Source organism: Siphateles boraxobius, unplaced genomic scaffold, assembly GCF_051911475.1.
Source record: "Siphateles boraxobius isolate OS27281-9 unplaced genomic scaffold, OSU_SipBor_1 57, whole genome shotgun sequence".
Classification (NCBI taxonomy): domain Eukaryota; kingdom Metazoa; phylum Chordata; class Actinopteri; order Cypriniformes; family Leuciscidae; genus Siphateles; species Siphateles boraxobius.
This window is the reverse complement of record NW_027509183.1, coordinates 866,006-881,479: the sequence shown is the minus strand read 5'-3', so window position 1 is coordinate 881,479 and position 15,474 is coordinate 866,006. Positions and strand designations below refer to the sequence as shown.

Genomic DNA, 15,474 nt, shown 5'->3' with positions numbered 1-15,474 from the left:
GTCACAATTACCTTTTATATTTTTTATAAAATTGTTTATTTAACAATATTACAATTAATAAATAAAAAACATTAGATATGTGTCTATGTGTTTGTATTTTATCAATACACATGATGTGGGCGATTAAAACGTGCCGAATAACAGAAATGCAATATTGAGTTAATAATTAACTAATACATCCCGCCTTTAGAGGGCGCTGTCCTTCACGCAGTGATTTCCCAGTGACGCTCCAATAGTTTGCGTGTCTATTTCAGCTGTAGGCACATAGCAATGTAGTTTGCTAAATCGCTTTTAAAACATTTTTTTTATTTATATATTTTTTTATAAATAAACGCTTTTAAACGAGAAACACTTGTGATTTCGCTCGTGACGCTGAAGTTGTCTATGATGTTTCTTTTCGTAAAGTTTCCCGCCGCGCGGTGTGTTGTTGATGATGTTGTTGTTGTGTCGCTGTTGTTGTGTGTGTGGGTTCGGTTCGGTCTCGGGTGTTCGGGGCTGATGCTGTGCCGGTCCTGCGGGCACGAGGTGGCGGAAGACACGGATCTGAGGTTCGAGCCCAGTCGCCTGGCTCTGTCCCACCGGAACGACACGGTGATCGCAGGGAAGCGCGTCTCGGTTCAGCTCTTCGAGAATCCGCAAGGTTTCCAGTTTGAGGTCTTGACTTTTAAGAGAGCAGATGTTCTGAAACACTGGCCGGCGGACAGTCACTTCTCCTGGTTTCCCGGTCACTCGTGGACCGTCGCCTCCTGCCCGCGGTGCAAAACACACCTAGGTGCGTGTCCCTATTTTAAAAAAAATGTATACCATGTTTAAACATCTTTATAAGTCATTCCGTATAAATGAAATATGAGTTGTTTTGTTCTGTGAGATAGTGCTTTTGTTGTTGTTGAGTTGATTACTTGCAAATTATGCCGTGTATATAGGATACATCTTTATAAATAATTCCGTATAAATGAAACATACGTTTTTTTGTTTTGTGAGATTGTGGTTTGTCGAGTAGATTACAAATTGTAGTAAGTAACTGATTCCAGATTACATGCCAAAAATTGTAATGTAATCTAGATTACTCGTTTTAGGCTAGTGTTGTCTGATTTCTTTTAGATGACTTGTGACCTAACTTGTTTATTAGCACATTGATTCGAATAGGATAATATTGTATATCAATGAATTGATATAAAAATACAAAAAGAAAGAAATGACGGTAAATTTATTTGACTGTATCCTTATGGTACGGTTACTATAGTAATAACTATAAATTATGCATAATTTCACGCAACTAACACTAAAACACACCCTAATCCTAACCCTATTAAATACATGTAGTTACTCAATGTTACTCAGTATTTACATGTATAATTACTCTGTAACAAGGGCACCTTAAAATAAAGTGTAACCTAAAATATATTCCATTCTTTATCAATAACATGAAGTGCATTAAATATTACATTAAGGCAGGGTTTCTCAGACTGCGGTTCATGATAGAACTGCAGGGTTTGTGAGTTTAATAAAAAGGTTTTAATTAAATCATAAAAATGTCATACAATCAAAATAAAATTTAGTTTAAAAAATTGTTTACCTGCATGTCATGTGACCATTAAATGTCATACAATCAAAATAAAATTTAGTTTAAAAAATTGTTTACCTGCATGTCATGTGACCATTAACTAACATCAGAAAACTGAATTTAATTTTATTATTGACCTAACTTTTTAACTTAAAATCCAGTGATCAAATGCAATGTGGGTCTGTTTTCAGTGATAATCTCCTGACTAGTCACATGGTCTGTGTGTGCAATTCCACAAACCTGGAAGAGCTTCTGAACACAAAGATATAAGCCACATTTTCAGAAACGAAAATTTAAAAGATAAAGTAGAATCAATTCATTATTTACTGCCATTGTGAGAATGACATCTAACCGTGTAATGTAATCTATTGAAAAGTAACTAGTAATCAGTTACTACCCAGAATCTTTTTATGCATATATAGGCATGTTTATATATAAAGTGCTGGTTAAATTACTTAAAATTTGTAATGGGTTATTGATTCCGAATGACATGTAACGTAATCCATTTCATTACACATTTTAGGTAACATACTATTATTATTTTTCTTTTACTAAATGTAACTTTAAAACAAGAGTTAAACAACTTCCCTCATACATTTGACCTGAAATCTCAGTGGAAGTGGTATAATAACACGATTTCTCCTCTTCGATCAAGGTTGGGCGTTTCAGCCCAGCGACTGGCCCAGGACGGTGAGCCGAGAAGAGTTCGAAGCTTCGGACCAGACATTTGTGGCGCTCATAGTGGACAGACTTCTGCAGGAACACTTTGCATCTACACTAATGATGACACCAAAATCTTTCAGAAGTTGACGATTAGCCAAATCACAAGTTATGTGTTTTAATAAAGATATTTTTATGGGAATTATGACTAGAAAGCCTGGTTTTGTTTTTGACCCGTGTGAAATTAAAATACCTAGTGACTTTTAAAACAAACAAAAAAAAACAATAACCTTTATTGCATTTTCTTTGCAACTGGATGAATCTCAAACAGTTTTATTGAGCAAAACCAACTGAACAGTTAAAAGTGTGTCTTACGGTAATACAACCACTACACAAATTTCATTGAGTCAGAAGGGGAAAAAGTTACAAGCATGATTTCTTTTTTTTTTTTTTTTGGAAGATTTTATTTTCTTTATCAAAAATGTAATCCATTTCAAATCTGGTGAATGTCTGTAAAACAAGACAAGATAAAAATCAAAGACTCAATGATGGTGTCCACATACCCTCTTTCCTCAGCCCTCCTGAACTGACATGGTTACAAGAGGATGAACTACAGATGTCTAAACGTGAAGGGTTTAAACACCAAGAATAAACGGTGGAGAACGCTAGAGCTAGCAGATCACTGCGCACCATGGCTTCTGTTCAATTAACCACACAAAACTTTAACAGGAAGAAAAATAATACATATTTGTACATATATATTTATAAAAAACAAACAGAAAACACTATTCGCAAGTCTACTCCAGACGGCGTGCAGCCAATAACTACAGTGTTTTGCTTTTTACCTCGAAATGCATTTGGAAATTGAGATGGTAGATGCCATGTCGGCAAGATTTTGCAGTCATTTTATTGTGAGTCTGGGACTTCAACATGGCAAGTTCAAGATAGAGGAAAGATGGAGCTCAAAACCAAAAAAACAATCTGAAGAGGAAAAAGAAGCATCTTGCTCCCCAAAAATAACAAAAAAGCCAATGAAGCAATTTGGAAACAGGACTGGGAAATGTGGATAATATTCCTCTAATTCAGCTTCAGTCATCCTCACCATCATCATCCTAAACAAAAGACAATTAATGAATTAGAGGCACTTTTAATTTACATAAATTGTGCGTGTGTGTATATGAGATTGAGTGTAGTTTGTTGAACAATACTTGAAGACAGTTATAAACTTGTTTTATATAAACATTTCTGGCACCACTACATACATTTTCAACAGAACAACAAACTTAAACACTTTTTTTAAAACTTTGGTTACATACCTCTCCGTCATCATCATCTTCCTCTCCGTCATCTTCCCCCTCTTCATCAATATCATCCAGGCCTTCCTCATCTTCCTCCTCATCCTCTCCCTCCTCATCCTCCATGTCTGGGACCTGCGTAAAGTTGATCAGATTAGTTAACATTTGAAATGCAAATCATTTATTCATACTTTCCATTCATCTGCATAAAAATAACTGTCCAGTCGTATAATTTAATCAGCTGGAATAGAAAGTTTTAGGCAAATATAACCATTTTTCTATCAGTGTGTGGCTGTTCCAGACTCACCAAATAGTACTGTAGGGGATTCGGCCAGATGTCGTCTTTAATGACTTCGCCCAACTCGTCGGCTCCTGAATCAGCGTGATCGGTGAACCAGGTGAAGAAACTCTCGGGCTCTTCATGTTGCCTCTTCTTGCCCGCTTTACTCTGTGTCTGACTGGCCCGACTTGTGAGGTCCTGCGAAAGAAGAAGAGTTTCACATTTAAACTCAGAATTGTAAAATTATTTGACAGAGAATCCAGTTAAAAACAATAATCCATACTTTTCCTGGTTTCCATTTGATCTCTGTTGACTTTGAGGTTGGGTCTCCACTTTCGTTCAGGTGAATTTCTTTGGAGAGGACTTTGTTCTCGAAATACATGTTTTCATCGAAATACTAAAACGAAACAAAGAAATGGTGAGTTATGAAAACAAAAGTGCTAAGCCACCAAAAAAAAAAATCTTTTGTTTTTTTACCACTTACAAAATCTATTCTGTAGCCGGATTTGATGTCTTCAAACTCTGTCACCTCTACTCTGGTCAGATAGTGAAGCGCCTCCTCGTCCTCCTCCCCAAGAAGAGCTGAGACTACAAAAAAAAGCGAGCGTTATTAAATTTACAACAGCTTGGATACAGTGTAAACCAAGTACAAGAGTTTGCACAGGATCTTACCTTGTGGGTGGTTGACAAATGTTGTGACCCAAAAGTTGGGGATTTTGGCGATGAGTTCTGACCTCTTCTGGAAGAACGGCTGGCGAAGTTTGTTGTATTTCTGTTCAACTTTGAGAATCTCCTCACTTGCCTGCTCATTAAGTCTGGACAAGATCAGAAAAAAAAAAAGTTATATCCATTCTCAAGGTTGCCGCACTGAATAATGAGTTGTACCGCGGTATTTGTTAAAGCGTAGATAATGCATTCAATGAAGCTCAACATACCTGTCAATTTCATTCTGTACTTCATCAATGTGCTCGATGGCTTCTTGTTGTTCTTTTTCTAAATAAAGTGAAAGAAAAAAAATAGAATTAGGTAAAGATTAATAAAAAATATGTGTAATAAAAAAATATCTGCATAATTTCTTAAAAACACAAGTATTATTAACGGTACATTTTCAGTGATGCGAAAACAATCCGATGCATTGAACTCAGAGGGAGTCGCGCAGAAGCCGCGTGGTTTAAATGTGCACAGAATCGCTCGCGCTGCACCTGCTTCCGTCGCGAGTCCAAAATCATACGAGCGCTCGATTAGCGTGTAAAGTCCCTTCAGCGTTCATTTCCATTATCATTCACCATTTAAAGTCCACAAACAACCATTAGTCTGTGCTACATCATGGCGGAGACGTGGCTAGGCTAAGCTAAAGCACAACAACAATAAAGCAGCGCGCGGACGCTTCCGTTCCGCATGTTTCACGCTGCTCAACTGCACACGTTTCTTCGAAAATTCCATTCGCGAGTTACACAAACAAGCTCCCGCGCTAAGAATTTGATTTTTAAAATAACGGTTTTTGTTTGAGTTCAAATGGGGCTTTGTGGCGCGCTTAGCTCGCGCACGGCCAGAAATCAAACATGGCCTCCGCTACCGGCTGCTGCCGTTCCTCCGAGAACATACAACCAGACCCACGGCCAATCACAAGCACTGCACCCCGCACTGTCTACATAAACGAGTCATACGCGAGCCGCTGCTCATAAACTAGCGAAAATAGCGAATAAAACCCCTTAGGCGAGAGAAGAGAAAGTGAAAATGGCCGCCGATCGTTCTTTCTTACCCGAGGTCTCGTCGCCTCCGTCGTGGTTCGAGTTCAGTTCCTTTTTACTGACTTTAGCCGCTGAAGCAGACATGATTGCACTGATCACGACGAGAGCAGTTTTCAGTGAGAATCAAGCGATTTTTATACTCGTTGAGGTAGAAGATATTCCTCCTTGAAGTCGGTTTCTGGAGACTATGGACAGGAACAGAACTGAGTGAGCCCGCGCTGCTCCACACACAAACTTACGGCGAGGGAACGAACGCAAATTCTCACGCGCTCTCTTTCGGACAGAACGCGCCCCTCACGAGCTCGAAAAATGAACTCCGCCCCTTCCAGAACAACCCGCCGAGCTCGACGTGGGTCCCCGGATCTGCCTTCTGATTGGACGGGGCAGTTGGGGGCGGGGCTTTGCGTGGAACCGCCACAAAAAGGGCGGGATTTTAACGAAGCTCTCATAACATGTCATCCGAATGTATTTAAAATGGTTCTGACAGCACAACACTGCAAATAAGCGCAAATGACTGTGTTTAAATAATGTTGTTTAAAAATATGTAAATGGCCCCTAATTCCTTTAGCTTTAACAGTAGAGTGACACAAGGAACGCCAAGGTCATGGGTTCGATTTATATGAAGGTTTTACTTAAAAGTGTCTGCCAGTGTAGTTCACAGGATATAGTGCATATAATTACACATAATTAGGTGCTCACAGTCATATTTCAGTCCTGTAACTTCTCTCTCTATCACTTCTCAACTGTCATGTCAAATAAAAGCAAAATGTTAATAAAAATATCATGACCTTTCTGATTAATACAGCGAGTTTATTTCAGAAGTTTATAGGTTTTTATGGTGTGATATTTCAGGGAGTGTAGTTTTTTACACTAGTGTAGATAGAAATGGACTACGAAGCCACAAAACAGTTTTTTAACCTTTGACCTCAAGGCCCTCCAATTTTCAAAGCCCTCTAGCCCCAATGAATTTGAATGACTTTGCCAGTCGTTTGTGCTTTACTGGATGAGAATTGTAAAAAATATCTTTACTCACACTTTCTACCTAATAATGAGGGGATGAATGAACTCAGACATTTGTGTTCTGAAGCATTTTTCTGGCTTAGAAAAATCATTAATTTGTGAGTCGATAGACGTTGTGTGCAAAAGTTTATTTTGTCACATATAAAATTAACCTCAAAAACCAATTAAAACTCTTGAGAACTATACAATATGTCCCAACGTAATCATGTCACAGATGTACAACGTGCAACAAATGAGTAGAAAATAGTTTTTCTATTACAAAAAACTGACTTCTTCTTAATAAAAACAATGAAACCTAGAAAGTAAAGTTCGTCGGAACAAACTTTTATGTTGACTTGACAAAGCCTTGTCTCAAAGTTTGAAGGCTTTATAAGCTTCCTAGCATGTTTTATCATATTGTTGGTTAGCATGTCTTAGTGTGTGTAAAAGCATTATTTTGCATGTGTTTGAGTACAGTTCGAGGATGAATTAACATGTTACAGGCATTTTAACATGTTGCTAACATGAATTAACATGTCTTATCACATTCCTAACATGTTGCTAACACAAATTAACATGTTTTAACACTTTGCTAATATATTCTAACATGTTGTTAGCATGAATTAACATGTTACTAGTATGATTTAACACATTGCTATGAATTAACATTTTAATGTTTTCACTTTGCTTAACATGTTGCTAGCACGAGTACGTTGCTAACGTGTTTTAATACATTGCTAGCATGGTTTAACATGTTGCTAACATTTTTCAACATGTTAACATAAATTAGCATGTTACTAACATGTTTTAACATGTTGCTAACCTGAATTAACACGTTTGCAAGTATGTTTTAACACACTGTTAACATTAACATGTTCATGTTTTATCACTTTGCTAGCATGTTTTAACACATTGCAAATGTTTAGACGTTAACATGAATGAGTACGTTGCTAACATGTTTATAACACGTTGCGTTGCCAGCATAATTTAACATGGTGCTAACATTAATTAGCATGTTGCTCAAATGTTTTTAAGAAGTTTCAAACATGATTTAACATTTTGAAAATCTCTCATCAGAAATCACATACTCTCTAAGTAGGTACTACAATTTTTATTTCACAAGCATTAAAAAGTGTTCTATATAGTATGTGTGTGTGTGTAGTGTTGATATAATCCGGACGTACTACATCCGCCATGTTGTCATTATCATGTGACCTACCAGCGTTAGTTGCGTCGCTTCACTGCCATTCATAAATCATAAAAATTCGGACGCAGCTATTGTTAATATGTTGCTAGCACGAATTAGCACGTTGCTAGCATGAATGAACAACCAGTAATTGTGGCACATAATGATTCTTCATTCATCAAGTAGATACAGTACATGTTCCCTGCAGGTTTACCACATAAAGTAAATCCCAATCACATCATCACATTAGTATTAACAAAACACAATCAATGTTGAAGAGCTAAAAACCGCTACAGTTCTCCCTCATGAACATCAGTCATACAGTCCCGTTGGCGTGTCTGCTGTAGATCCTCTCCCACGCTACTGTCCCACAGACGCAGAAGAAGTCCCACAGGTTACAGACGACTCCTCTGTCGAACGGGTTCTCCTCAGAGTCGCGGTGTTTGAGGTAGACGATACGGTGGCGTGACATGAACTCCCATGTTGTGGTGTTAGCGGAGGCCAGGTACAGGTGAATGCACAGCAGGAGCAACACGACCACAGAAAACACCCCCGTCACACCGATCGCCCCGAGCAAGAAACCGTTCCGACTGAACCATTCCTGCCAGGAGGCGGTGAACACCACGCCAGACCTGGAGACACACATTTCAGGTCAATCATAGTTGCATTGATGCATTATAACACTTTTGGACTGTGAATAATTAGTGTTTCACAGCATCTTGGTGTTGACTGATAAAACATCTTATGCCTGGTTCAGATAACACGATGTTGGCACGATCCGTTTAGCGTAGGGTGCTGTGGGATTCGTAAACGACAACGGGCATCGGTACGTTTCATCTCGTATAGTGTGTCATAGTGGACGACAACTGACACTGCGTCTGCGATGCTTCACAACATCACCATAAAAAAAACTAGCATGTTTAATTTTTTTTTCAGTCCTCCACGACGGGTTCTGTGTGTGTGTGTGTGTATGTAGGCTATGTGTTTGAGTGCGTGTGTGAGTAAGTGCGTGCTTTTGTGTGTGAGTGAGCGAGAGTGAGTGTGTATAAGTGTGTGTGTGTGTGTGTGTGCGTGAGTGAGTGTGTGCGTCGATGACTGGTCAGGAAGCAACATGTAGTCCGACATGTTTCATGTCCACGACACAAGATTCCTGGTTCAGATTACACGATTTTAGCCCGATTTTGGCACGATCCGTTTGACGTTGGGTCTCGTGGGGATTCGTAAACGACAACGGGCGTCGGGACGCAAGATTTGATCGCATCATCTCGTATAGTGTGTCATAGTGGGCGACAACATACCTCGCGTCTGCGATGCTTCACGACATCACGACAAAAAGACTAGCATGTTTAATTTTTTAAACGGTCGTCCACGACGGGTTCCGTCACATGTATGAGGTTGACCAATAGGAGCACAGAAGCTTTTACGTACACAACTTTCAAAAATGGCGAAACGAAAGAGAGACGATGGTGCTACTAGGTGGAGTTATGACATGGAGGAAAGGTTCGTAAGAAAACAATATTTTACCTCAAGTTCTCTGTGGAGGATTGACAGCCAATACTGTCCTCTTCGAGCAATCCAGGAACGTGTCCATTGTCGGGTTTTCTTTCTTTTTTTAAGTTTTCTGAACACAGGACAGCAAATACAACACTCACCGCCACATCCATTGTTTGTTTACGTTCGTTTCCGGAAGTCACTCGCTATAGTTTCGCCTTCTCAATGACATCACGCGCATCGTTAAAGACGGCACGCGATGACTGGTCAGGAAGCAAAGTGTTGACATGTTTCTTGTCCACGACACGACAAGATTTTAGGAGTCAAAATCGCGTAATCTGACACAGTGACTATCGTAAAAGACAAAAAAAATCGTGTAATCTGAACCAGGCATGGAGTCAAAATCGTGTAATCTGACACATTGACTATCGTAACAAACAAAAAAATCATGTAATCTGAATCAGGCTTTAATCTGATCAATGGAGTAGAGTGTGTAATGAGGGGAAGTTTGAGTCATTATCCACTGGGATCAATGTTTACTGTATGCTGTACAGTATATACTGCATCACCTTTAAATGCCACAGACCACCAAATATGATCATTATCATGTGAAGGACCCCCATCCTGAAATATATTTTCATGTGTAAAGAACCCACTAATACTGTGAAAAAAATATTATAAATATGTTAAAAAAAGTTATTTGGAAAATATTTAGTTTTTCCAATTATGTTGCATTATTATGTATTTTTTACTTACTATAGTACTGTACTGTTAGATCTATTGTATTTTAATTGTTTAATTATTTAAATCAATTTGTTTACTTTAATCAAATATATTTAGTTAAGTTTAATATTATTTTTTATAATTTATTTATTTGTACTTTTCTGTATATTTTTCTAATAATGCAAATTGTTTTAATTATTATTTTAAATTTATTTTAATCACATATATTTAATTATTTTTTAAGTCACATTGGATTTTGTTAATTTTAATCAAATGTGTTTAGTTAGTTTAAATCTTATTCTTATTATTTATTTATTTTTACTTATTACAGTTTTAGGCTATTTTCTAACACTATTCTTTAAGTATGGCATTATTTATTAAAATCATATTACATTTATTTAAATCAAATTGATTCATTTAATTAATACTTATATAAATAATTTTAACGTATTTATTAGTTTACTTAAAAGATTATTTATTTACTTTAATCATTTTTTAATCAACTGTATTTAGTTAGTTTAATAAAAATGTTATTATTTGAACACTTTTCTTATAATGCATACTATTCTTTAAAAATTGCATGATTTATTTAAATCTTTCTTTTAAATCAAATTGGATTTATTTATTTAAAATTAAGTTATTTTAAACACATTTATTTACTTAAATTAATTAATTTACTTGAATTGTTTTAATTGTAATCAAATGTAATCTAGTTTATTCTCATTTTTATTATTTATTTATTTATACTTTTTTTTCTGTATATTTTTCTAATAATGCAACTTATTCCTAAAAATGCACTAGAATCTGTGCATTATTCATTACAATGTTTGAATAATGTTACCTCATTACAATGTTTAATTAACAAAGTGGGTCTACTTTGGAAATAAATGTTTATAATATGTCACGGTAATTTTGAGTTAAAACATCTTTACACTTACAATATCTAAACATACTAAATGCTCTGGAGGTTCAATCCAGTTAAAAATACAGCAAATGCATGTTCTGCTCACACACACTCACCATGCAGCCTGTAGAGCCCAACACACAGCGGCAAACTGAACACACAGGTACAGCAGGAACCACCTGTGATTTCTCTCACCGACACAGTTGTCGATCCAGGGGCAATGATGGTCGAAACGCCTCACACAGCGCTTGCACGTTCTGCAGTGCCTGGCCCTCATTGGTTGCTGGTTCACATAAAAAGAGAAACATCTGAATGCAAACTCTCTCAATCACACATTGTAGAGACAGAGCGACACGCGTCAAAATCTGAAAACAACGCCCACACCGGGGGGGGGGGGGGGGGGGACAATCCAACCGTCTCCATTGACTTGTCATTTCTGACTTATAACAAAAGACAAAACTATGTCTAAAAGCTGCTTTGACAATATGGACTGTTTCAAAGCAGCTTTACAATGATAATAGGAAATTAAAGTAACAGAGATTGTTTTAGCTTTACAGCAGCTCTAGAATAAAGTTATCGTCCAGTGATTGATTCACTTCCGTCGCAACGATCATTGGTTATTAACTTACGGGTAGCTAACACGACACCGTTCTAACAGAAAACGTTTAATGCGATCCGGCTGCTCATTTGCATAAAACAGTGCCTGGTGGCTCTGAGAATTTTTTAGCCACGTGGATCGCAATTATCCCGACAACGTTTTATCAGTAGAGATAAAGGGAGGGAGGCCTTCAGAAGGGAGAGACTAGTGACACTTCAGGGATGCGTTGTCGTCGTGTCCAGGCGCAGGTCCTTCATCAGATCTGGATACGGCCTGGATCCGGCGGACTGCGGTAAACCTCGGGATAAACAGAGAGACTAATATTAGCGTAGACGCCATCCTTCTTATGATGTACGAAGTACATCAGGATTTATGGGAAGTGTTCCCGGTTCCAGCCTATCTATGCAGCCTAACAAAGTCTATAATACAGTCCCTCCAGAAAAACGCGATTATGCGATCGCATGATTTAGTGCATAATCAGCCAAAGTCCGCATTTTTCCAAATACGCCGCACTTTCGCCGAATAAATTGCCGATTTCCACTCAAAATATGCGAGGCTTGCATGATTTCATAATCCTCGCATTTTCGTTGCAAAAAAGTCACATATATCTTAGCAGAAAGTTGAAAAATGTTGCGTTTGCTTCACACAAGAGCAGCCATTTCCCCCTGTTTCCATGGGAACGTTATGAAGTGATGTAATTACGCGATGTGGACATCATCGAAAGGCTGTAAAACAGGAGCACCCTTTATTTTTTTATATTTTATTTATTCATTTTTACAGAAGTTGTAGCATATTCCTTTTGTAAAGCTACAGAACTTGTTTGACTCATCAATGTTTTGTAAGTTTGATGTTTTTATTTAAGTCTGAAATAAAACAAGATGAGAACTGAAATATTCCAGCACTTTCTGTGACGTAGAATGCTTGCTTATCATAGGAAGTAATAAGAAATGACTCTTTACATTAAAGGGATTCTATGCAGTTTTTTTTAGCCTAACTGAACAGCTTCAGAGTTATTGAAATGGTTATATGACTTCTTTCGGGTTGAATGGTGGCCGTCTAAATGCAACGTAACGTTAAATACAAGTACTCCACAGCGACTCTAGGGGTCGCTGTTTGACAAAAACGGGATTCCTGCCTGGTGTCCCTTTAAGGTAGTAGCCTAGTGAGAACAGGGTGTTGGGGAATCACTTTTTTTTTCTCTTTTTCATCAAACCGCAGTTTTTGCAAGTTCCCGCAATTTCATCACATAAAATTGCATAAATATCCCGCATATTCCATCGCATTTTTAAGAAAACGGGTCGCATAATCAAGGATTTTTTCCCGCAACAATCACAAAAAAACTCCGCGTTTTTCTGTATAATGTGTTATGTGTATGCTAAGCCAAAGAGATGTGTACAGAAAACAAGCTAAAAAACCTAGAACTAAAATTTTATAAGCTGTCGAGCCCAAAATTGAGCATTTAAGGGGTACAAAAGTGGAGTAATATTACTCTGAGAACTAGCTTACGCTCACTAGAACGTAATCGGCGACAGGGATAGCTTAGCTAACAGAAATATAACATATAAAACTGACATTTGGATATTTGACTTACCAGTGACAACATGTTTACTGCACACGTGGTGTATTTTTAGTGCATACTGAGTGTCAGGATCCCACAATTTACCCATTTTTTCACGTCTTATTGCCCGTATCCACTTTCGTCTCCTAAAACGCTCGTTTTTTGGGCTTGACTGCTTATAAAAACGTATTTCTATTTTTTTTTATAGCTTGTTTGCTGTGACATTGTTTTGTTTTTTGTGAGGCTCTTCACGCAATGCAAAGTCAATGGAGACGGTGGGATAAGAAATGACTCTTTTTGCACCCCCCCCCCCCCCCCGGTGTGGGCGTGGCCTAATGTTACTGTGATTCCCTAGATCTGTCAGTGTGTATCAGCACCAGTAAGAAGCAGAATCCACAGCGCCGCTGCTTTAAGGAGCTTTGCTCTTGAGGAATCATCTTCTCCAGTTCTTCATCACAGACCACTGACGCTCCCTGAAAGAGTCCACATATCGGTCTAGTTATTATTTCAGCAAGATGTTTTCTAAAACAGACTTCACGTTCCTGTTTACCTTTGTGTCGTTGTCGGACAGAACAAAACCCGGATCCATCAGAGACACGGTGAAGTACAGCAGAACCGAGAGCAGAACTAAAGCGCTGAACATCACAGGGTGTAACAGGTCTCCTCGCTCCTGACATCTCCTGAGATCTGCAGAACATCACAATTTACACCATCTCTAACAGATCAAGAACATAAATAGACATAAATACACACACATATAGATATATATTAATAAAAGTGTCATGTTCATGTTAGTTCACAGCGCATTAGCTAATGTTAAATGATACAGCTTTTGACCTTAAAAATGTTTCAATAAATATTGATATTAACATTAACTAAGATTAGTAAATGCTGTAGAAGTATTTTCATTATTAGTTCATGTAACAAATTAAACGTTATTGTTAAGTGTTACCATACACACACACACACACACACACACACACACACACACACACACACACACACGGTATTTACCATAGTATTCTTTTACTATCTTTCACACACACACACACACACACACACACTCGATCTCTCTCTCACACACACACATCACAATCTCTCTCTCTCACACACACGTACATTCGCACTCTCTCTCTCTCTCTCTCTCACACACACACACACACACTCTCGCACACACACACACACACACACACACACACACACGATCTTTCTCTCACACACGCACATACGCACACACACACACACACGATCTCTCTCTCTCTCACACACACACTCGATCTCTCTCTCTCTCACACACACACACACACACACACACACACACACACACACACACACACACACACACACACACACACACACACACACACACGATCTCTCTTTCTCTCACGCACATACGCACACACACACACTCGATCTCTCTCTCTCTCTCACACACACACACACACACACACACACGATCTCTCTCTCTCTCACACGCACGCACACACACACTCGATCTCACACACACACACACACACACACACACACACACACACACACACACACACACACACACACACACACACACACACACGATCTCTCTCTCACACACACACTCTCTCTCTCTGTCACACACACACGACACATCATACTCTCTCTCTCTCTCACACACACACACACACACACACACACACACACACACACACACACACACACACACACACAGACAGGCAGGCAGACAGACATACTCTCTCTCTCTCTCACACACACACACACACACACACACACACACACACACACACACACACACACACACAATGAAATCACAGTAATGCAAATGTACCTGTGTTGTGCAGAAACATAATTAAGGTTATGAGCCAGGTCAGAATGACATGAGCAGTTCGCACGAAACAGCCGGATTTAAACATGTTCTTAAACATCCTGCCTCACGAGAATATTAAAATCACCCATACCATCGCTAAGTTCAATAAACTACTAAGTACTATTCTGTTTGTACTCTTGTAATAAAATACACCAACATAAAGAAACCCATTTCAGATAGGGCCTAGATTCTAAAGTAATTCCATAAATCTAATCGCTGGTCGTGTGTTTTTATTTCTCTGATTTTGTTGTTCTGACATTTCCGCGTTTGGTTACATTTCAAAATAAAAGTCCGTTTCCGCAGCCTAGATTTCAAAATAAAAGTAATTTCCCGAAATCTAGATTTTAAATAAGATTCTCTGCTAATTCCATTAAATATGTATTATTCTAGAACCACGTGGGTTAAAATGATAAATAAAACAATTTGTAGATTATCAAAATCAATTAAAATGCCAATGTATTGGAGACGGAAATAGACTGTATGATATTAAGGAGAAAATTATACCAATCCAGCAAGTTTCCAGAGCTACTAAAGATTTGAACTGCAGATGTCAGTGTTCAAACACTTCATGTGGCCTACATGAAATGACCACTGCAGTTTAATT

The 15,474-nt window shown here is 38.2% G+C and overlaps 3 protein-coding genes across 3 annotated transcripts; 1 reads left to right on the top strand and 2 right to left on the bottom strand.

Annotated features, from left to right (window-relative positions):
- The first annotated feature begins 231 nt into the window (after positions 1 to 231).
- On the top strand, positions 232 to 2,420 carry LOC143715244 (uncharacterized). The gene is made up of 2 exons (XM_077206901.1): positions 232 to 772; positions 2,220 to 2,420. The coding sequence occupies exons 1-2, from the start codon at positions 385 to 387 to the stop codon at positions 2,372 to 2,374; spliced, it is 543 nt and encodes a 180-aa protein (XP_077063016.1). The 5' UTR covers positions 232 to 384; the 3' UTR covers positions 2,375 to 2,420.
- Positions 2,421 to 2,524: 104 nt separating this feature from the next.
- Positions 2,525 to 5,926, bottom strand: seta (SET nuclear proto-oncogene a). Its single transcript, XM_077206899.1, has 8 exons — positions 5,562 to 5,926; positions 4,735 to 4,792; positions 4,472 to 4,614; positions 4,284 to 4,387; positions 4,083 to 4,196; positions 3,827 to 3,997; positions 3,541 to 3,654; positions 2,525 to 3,336 (listed from the first exon to the last, which is right to left on the bottom strand). The coding sequence occupies exons 1-8, from the start codon at positions 5,632 to 5,634 to the stop codon at positions 3,313 to 3,315; spliced, it is 801 nt and encodes a 266-aa protein (XP_077063014.1). The 5' UTR covers positions 5,635 to 5,926; the 3' UTR covers positions 2,525 to 3,312.
- Positions 5,927 to 6,679: 753 nt separating this feature from the next.
- Positions 6,680 to 15,155, bottom strand: zdhhc12a (zDHHC palmitoyltransferase 12a). Its single transcript, XM_077206900.1, has 5 exons — positions 14,832 to 15,155; positions 13,560 to 13,696; positions 13,387 to 13,482; positions 10,970 to 11,136; positions 6,680 to 8,367 (listed from the first exon to the last, which is right to left on the bottom strand). Exons 1-5 carry the CDS (start codon positions 14,926 to 14,928, stop codon positions 8,052 to 8,054), a joined length of 813 nt encoding a protein of 270 aa, XP_077063015.1. The 5' UTR covers positions 14,929 to 15,155; the 3' UTR covers positions 6,680 to 8,051.
- Positions 15,156 to 15,474: the final 319 nt, after the last annotated feature.

What these genes read in the sequence shown, in the direction of transcription:
- LOC143715244 (XM_077206901.1), top strand. Translation starts at nt 385, where the DNA reads ATGATGTTTCTTTTCGTAAAGTTTCCCGCCGCGCGGTGTGTTGTTGAT. An exon ending in GCGGTGCAAAACACACCTAG is followed by an intron (nt 773 to 2,219) that starts GTGCGTGTCCCT and finishes TCTTCGATCAAG; the next exon opens with GTTGGGCGTTTCAGCCCAGC.
- seta (XM_077206899.1), bottom strand. Translation starts at nt 5,634, where the DNA reads ATGTCTGCTTCAGCGGCTAAAGTCAGTAAAAAGGAACTGAACTCGAAC. An exon ending in ATCCCCTACAGTACTATTTG is followed by an intron (nt 3,655 to 3,826) that starts GTGAGTCTGGAA and finishes AACTTTACGCAG; the next exon opens with GTCCCAGACATGGAGGATGA. An exon ending in AAGATGATGATGACGGAGAG is followed by an intron (nt 3,337 to 3,540) that starts GTATGTAACCAA and finishes TCTTTTGTTTAG; the next exon opens with GATGATGATGGTGAGGATGA.
- zdhhc12a (XM_077206900.1), bottom strand. Translation starts at nt 14,928, where the DNA reads ATGTTTAAGAACATGTTTAAATCCGGCTGTTTCGTGCGAACTGCTCAT. An exon ending in TGTCCGACAACGACACAAAG is followed by an intron (nt 13,483 to 13,559) that starts GTAAACAGGAAC and finishes GGACTCTTTCAG; the next exon opens with GGAGCGTCAGTGGTCTGTGA. An exon ending in GTGGATTCTGCTTCTTACTG is followed by an intron (nt 11,137 to 13,386) that starts GTGCTGATACAC and finishes TATGTGAACCAG; the next exon opens with CAACCAATGAGGGCCAGGCA.